The 5,791-nt window shown below is 39.7% G+C and overlaps 1 protein-coding gene across 1 annotated transcript in view; it reads right to left on the bottom strand.

Annotated features, from left to right (window-relative positions):
- Positions 1–5,791, bottom strand: part of Ambra1 (autophagy and beclin 1 regulator 1) — a 202,829-nt gene that overhangs the window by 153,042 nt on the left and 43,996 nt on the right. The window contains exons 2-6 of the mRNA XM_013352584.2: positions 4,498–4,751; positions 4,024–4,082; positions 3,495–3,678; positions 2,447–2,619; positions 355–421 (exon numbers count right to left, since the gene is read on the bottom strand). Coding sequence (XP_013208038.1) covers positions 355–421; positions 2,447–2,619; positions 3,495–3,678; positions 4,024–4,082; positions 4,498–4,632 — 618 coding nt within the window. The 5' untranslated portion in view covers positions 4,633–4,751. The remainder of the gene's footprint in view (positions 1–354; positions 422–2,446; positions 2,620–3,494; positions 3,679–4,023; positions 4,083–4,497; positions 4,752–5,791) is intronic.

Genomic DNA, 5,791 nt, shown 5'->3' on the forward strand with positions numbered 1-5,791 from the left:
GTTTCTCTGTGGCTTTGGAGCCTGTCCTGGAGCTAGCTCTTGTAGACCAGGCTGGTCTCGAACTCACAGAGATCCGCCTGTCTCTGCCTCCCGAGTGATGGGATTAAAGGCGTGCGCCACCATCGCCCGGCTATGTTGGTAACTTTTGACGATATCATTAGAAAATAACTAAAATCTCAATGGAAAAATTACTGAAGTATTAAGAATTAAATTATAACTAGAATTATATTTTAATAATAATAAATATAATATCTAATAGATGTATACTACTAAAAAAGAATAATAGTATCAGAATTACAGCTCTATTTTAGAAAATAACCAGTTCAGAGAGAGTTAGAACTGCCTGATTCTTACCTGCTGATTAGAAGGGTTAACGATTGCTGTCAGTAAGTAGTGTCCAAGTGGATCAAATCTAACCAGACTGAAATCACAAAAGAAAAGCAGAGAAAAACAAATCATGTTAACTGAGAAATGGCGTCAGACAACCCAGTTCATGCTTTCAAAACTTTCTTCCCTCTCTGTCTCTGTCTGTCTCTCTGTCTCTCTCTTCTAGAGACAGTCTATGTAGCCCAAGTCACATTCAAACTCACAAATGTTCTTGCCTCAGATTCCTGTTTTAAAGACATTAAAATAAGGCTTACGTTGCTTCCTAATGTAAAAAAATATGTATTAATAAAGAGATTTCACTTTCTTTTTTTAATTTACTATTTAATTTTATTTTATGTGCATTGGTGTTTTGCCTGCATGTATGTATTTTTGAGGGTGTCAGCTCCCCTGGAACTGGAGTTACATACAATTGTGAGCTGCCACGTGGGTGTTGTGAATTGAATGTTGAGTCCTCTGGAAGTGTTCTTAAACGCTGAGTCATCTTTCCAGCCCCCCACATTCTTTCTTTTTTTGAGACAGGGTCTTATATATCCCAGGCTAGCTCACAAATCAAAATCAACACACAGTTATAGATGACCTTGAACTTTTGATCCTCCCGCCTCTATCCACCCAGTGGGATTACAGGTGTGCACCAACACACTCACTTTACGTGGTACTAGGGATCAAATTCTGAACTTCACTCGTGCAATACAAGTCTATACGAACTGAGCTACATCTTCAGGCCATGATTTCAGTTTTGAAAATCACCCAGGTTTGCATCACACTAAGCAGCTACATTAAATATGCATCTGTTCAACAGGTAAGAGCCCATTTAAGTGGTAGGTCAGAATGCTGTCACACAGATTCAGGTCTCCCTTCACTCACCTGTCACACTGGCAAAAAAATTTAGCACCCAGAGACAATAAAGTATCAGTATCAAGTGATATGGCTGAAATCCAGAAAAAGCCTATATCCAGCCATAAAACTGTTAAAAAAATACCCAAAGAAAACAATGTATCCAGTCTAATTTAGGCAATACATGTCTTGTTTTTGTAGCGTTGAGAACTGAATCCAAGGTCATATATGTAATAGGCAAGAGCTGACAATCTCATTACATCCCAAGCTCAATTACCGTTTTGGTATTTTGGGTTTTTTTTTTTTTTTTTTGCTTGTTTGTTACTATTTTTCCAAGACAGGGTCTCACTATGTAACTTTGACAGTCCTGAAACTTGCTATGTAGACCAGGCTGGCCTTGAACTCACAGAGATCACCTGCCTTTGTCACCCAAGTTCTGGGATTAAAAGTATACATCACTACAGCCAGACTGGTATTTTATTTTATTTTTTTTTTAAACTTATTTATTTATTATGTATACAATATTCTTTCTGCGTGTATGCCTGAAGGCCAGAAGAGGGCACCAGACCTCATTACAGATGGTTGTGAGCCACCATGTGGTTGCTGGGAATTGAACTCAGGACCTTTGGAAGAGCAGGCAACGCTCTTAAGCGCTGAGCCATATCTCCAGCCCTGGTATTTTATTTTTTAAGACAGGGACAGGGTCTTGCTAACTAATTTAGGAAGGCGTGAGACTCCCTGTGTAGCCCAGGTTGGCTATGAACTCAAGATATGCCTATCTTAAATATCAGAATCCTGAGATTACAGATATGTGCCACCATACCCGCAGCCACAAAGTATGCTTTGATCTCAAAAGCTAAATAAGTATAGTTAACAGATTTGATACATTTATATCTCTATTTTGCAATTTGATAAATATAAACAGCCAACAGTGAGCAAGCAGCCAGCAAGCTATCTTAAATCATCCATATATTTTTGAAAGTCTTCCCAAAAGGTAATCCCAAATGCAGACAGCTCTGAACCTAAGTAAGATTCTACCTAATAACCCTGATTTGTAGAGACCATAAGATTAGGCCAATAAAGGGCAGGCAAGAAACAAAATGAACTGTTTCTGGGAGTGGTGATAACAAACCACCCTAAAAAGGACTAATGAGTTCCCTAAGTGAAGATAAACAACCTGTCTCCTGAAATGACAGCAGCTGTAATGTTCTTACATTACACTTACCGCACGCGCTCCATCTCACTAGCTGTCTTCACTACAGCAAAGGGCTCCCGCCGACTCCAGTCCCAGAAATGGATCTCATTGGCAGTGGCAATCAGTAGAAGCTGAGCCGTAGGATGGAAGGCCAAGGATGCTATGGCATTGTTGCTATCTGTGAACCAGCTTTCACTGCCACCCTGCAAATGAACCAGTCCCAAATATTCTCAGATTATAAACTGCCAATAGATGAAGAATCCACTTCAAGAAAATTACATTGAAGAGTTAAGTGTGATGGCTCACAACTATAATCCCAGCCCTTGGGAACCTAAGGCAAGAAGACTTCCACAAATTATGAGACCAGCCTGTTCTACATAGTGAGTTCCAGGCCAGCCTAGACTATATAGTGACACCTTGTCTCAAAAAAAGAGAGAGCCGGGCGGTGGTGGCACACGCCTTTAATCCCAGCACTAAGGAGGCAGAGGCATGTGGATCTTGGTAAGTTTGAGAGTATACATAGTAAGTATCAGGCCATCCAGGGATAAATAGCAAGACAAAATAAGTTTTCATAGGGTTTACTTTAAACATGTCCTCTATAAATTAATGTATAAGAACAGCAATGTATCAGTGCCAATAATTTAAGAAAAATATTACTGTCTTCAAGTCAATTACAAGGCCTCCACCAATTCTTGTTTCTGACACCTGTGAAAAGTCCAGCTTGGTACAAACAGTTCAGAGCAATTCACTAGCCAATCATTGAGACAAGCAGCATCTTGCTTTGATGAGCATGAACAGAGTGATCTAAGACAGTGGAAGTCCATACTGAACTCATTTTAGAGCCTCCTTCCAAACAATGTTAAGTAGAACAGATAGAAGAAAACTTTAGTATGTCTACTTCATAGTGGAGAAGTATGAACTAGCAATGTCCATATATCAAGTGAGCAGTAACTATCATAGACTCAGATTAAGTCCCAAGAGGGTGGTTAGTTTCTCAACCAGAAATAAGAATCCAAAGGCAAATAAGTCTCTGTGTTTAAAATACCAAAGAAAAAAAGCAGCCTAAGAAAATACTTACATGTAAATCCCAAATCCTAACTTCCCCATCTAGGCAACCAGAAGCAATAAGGCCTGAGATGGTAGGATGAAAAGTGACACACCATGGAGTACGGCGGTGTCCAATCAGAGAGTGAACACACTTGCCAGTCTTAACCTCTGTAATATAGATGTTATGGTTCACATGTGTGGATGCCAAGAGAGTCCTAGAGAGTCAAAATGGAGACATAATAAGAAACATGTGGCAGGTAGGAAAACAAATTTTACCAGTTTTAGACAACTAAAACTGACACTATTTCCCAACTACAAATAAAAGACATTAAGTTATGCCTGTTAGGCAATTTGTCTATACACAACAGAAACATTCTGAGTTCTAAAGTCTTCTAGTTCTGACACAGTGCTCCCGTTCATACACAAATATATGTATACATGCATATATACACATCTTCATATATTCATCCAGTGCTTCAGAGAATCTCTAGGAATTAATCTGGATGATCAAGCTAAGTCAAGAGTACAGAAAGCTTAAGCTACAGCTAAATATTAGGTACCTGTCTGGGCTGAAGGCCAGTAAGAAGGTCGAGCGTGGACTATCAGGCAGTTCTACTCTCTGGGAGAGAGAAAATAAATAAATAAATAAATAGATAGATAGATAGATAGATAGATAGATAGATAGATAGATAGATAGACAGACAGACAGACAGACAGACAGACAGACAGACAGCATGATTTATAAAGTAGGGTTTACTCTAACAGAAACCATTCTAGATTTAGTACAGACTAAAACTATAAAGACAACAATCAAGTTATAAATCAAGATAAATCTAAATTCAGGAAAAATGTCTACTCTACAGGAAAAAATATTTCTAGTCTTAGCTTTCACATTATAAACCAATTCCCCAAACTAGCTATATCAAATCTCATAAAGAAGATCAATTACATTCTTACTCTGCCATAATCTACTCTAAGATTATGTCCACCTTATTGTCACCCCCACAGACCCCATGTCAAAGCCATTTTCTTACCTTGCCTTCCCATTTCATCCATCGTGTCTTATCTTCTACCAGCTCCTGCAGAAGCCGCTGAGCACCCATGGCACGGGTGCCCCGTTCTCGGCCCCAGAGGATCCGAACAGCATTCTTCTCTGGGACAACCTTCATAGTGCTCAGGAGCCACTGTCACACCAGGGATCAGAACTGAAGGAGCAAATAATAGCTCCACACACAGAAGCAGCTAAAATGAGGCCATTCAGGTCCTTGTCAGCTGTCTTCATGGAAATCTAAGGAATGAAGAACAATGCCAAATAATGCCTACAATTTCCATGCAAACACAAGTCTAGCTCAAAAGAGAAAGTGTCCTTTCCTATTTAACTATGGCTACCAACAAAGGGACTTTTGAAGTTTCTCTTTCAAAAATATTTCATCTAAAAATAAAAAATTCATCTTGTCATATTCCTTCTATAGCACTACTTTACATATGAAAAACTGAACATTTCCACCAAAATTATTCAGTTCTTAGTCTTTTTTAAAAGATTTATTTATTATGTATACAGTATTCTCAGTATTCTATCTGCATTTATGCCTGTAGGCCAGAAGAGGACACCAGATCTCGTTACAGATGGTTGTGAGCCACCATGTGGTTGCTGGGAATTGAACTCAGGGTCTCTGGAAGAGCAGCCAGTATTCTTAACCACTGAGCCATCTTTCCAGTCCCAGTTCTTAGTCAGAAAAATTTTGCTCCTAATAAAAATGACTAAGAACTCTGATTGAAAACAAAAGGTGGGGTTATATGGCCTAGTGGTACAGGCCCTGGGCTCAATCCCTATTACCACAGAAAATAAACACCTAGGGAGCTAGGGATATGGCTCAGTGGGTAAAGGACTTACCATCCAAGCATTAGTTAGGATCCCTAGAGCCCAAGTACAAAGCCAGGCCTGCAGCACTGAGAAGTAGGGACAAGAAAATTCCTGGAATGTACTGGCTGGCTAGCCTAGTAAAGTCAGTGAACTCCAGATTCAATGAGAGGCCCTGTCTCAAAAAATTAGGTGGAGAGCAACTGAAAACAATGCCTAGTATCTATCTCTAGTTTGAATGAGAGTAGGCCCCACAGGCTCATATATTTGAATGCATGGTCCCTAGACAGTAAAACTATTTTGGAAAGGATGAGGAGGTGCAGCCTTATTGAAGCAGATGTGTCACTGGTAGTGAGCACTGAGTTCTCAAAAGCCAAGTCTAGGCTGGGGTGTACATGTGCTTCTCTTTCTCCCTTTCTTCTCTCTCTCTCTCTCTCTCTCTCTCTCTCTCTCTCTCTCTCTCTCTC

The sequence above is a fragment of the Microtus ochrogaster genome (assembly GCF_000317375.1).
Source record: "Microtus ochrogaster isolate Prairie Vole_2 chromosome 14 unlocalized genomic scaffold, MicOch1.0 chr14_random_1, whole genome shotgun sequence".
Classification (NCBI taxonomy): Eukaryota; Metazoa; Chordata; class Mammalia; order Rodentia; family Cricetidae; genus Microtus; species Microtus ochrogaster.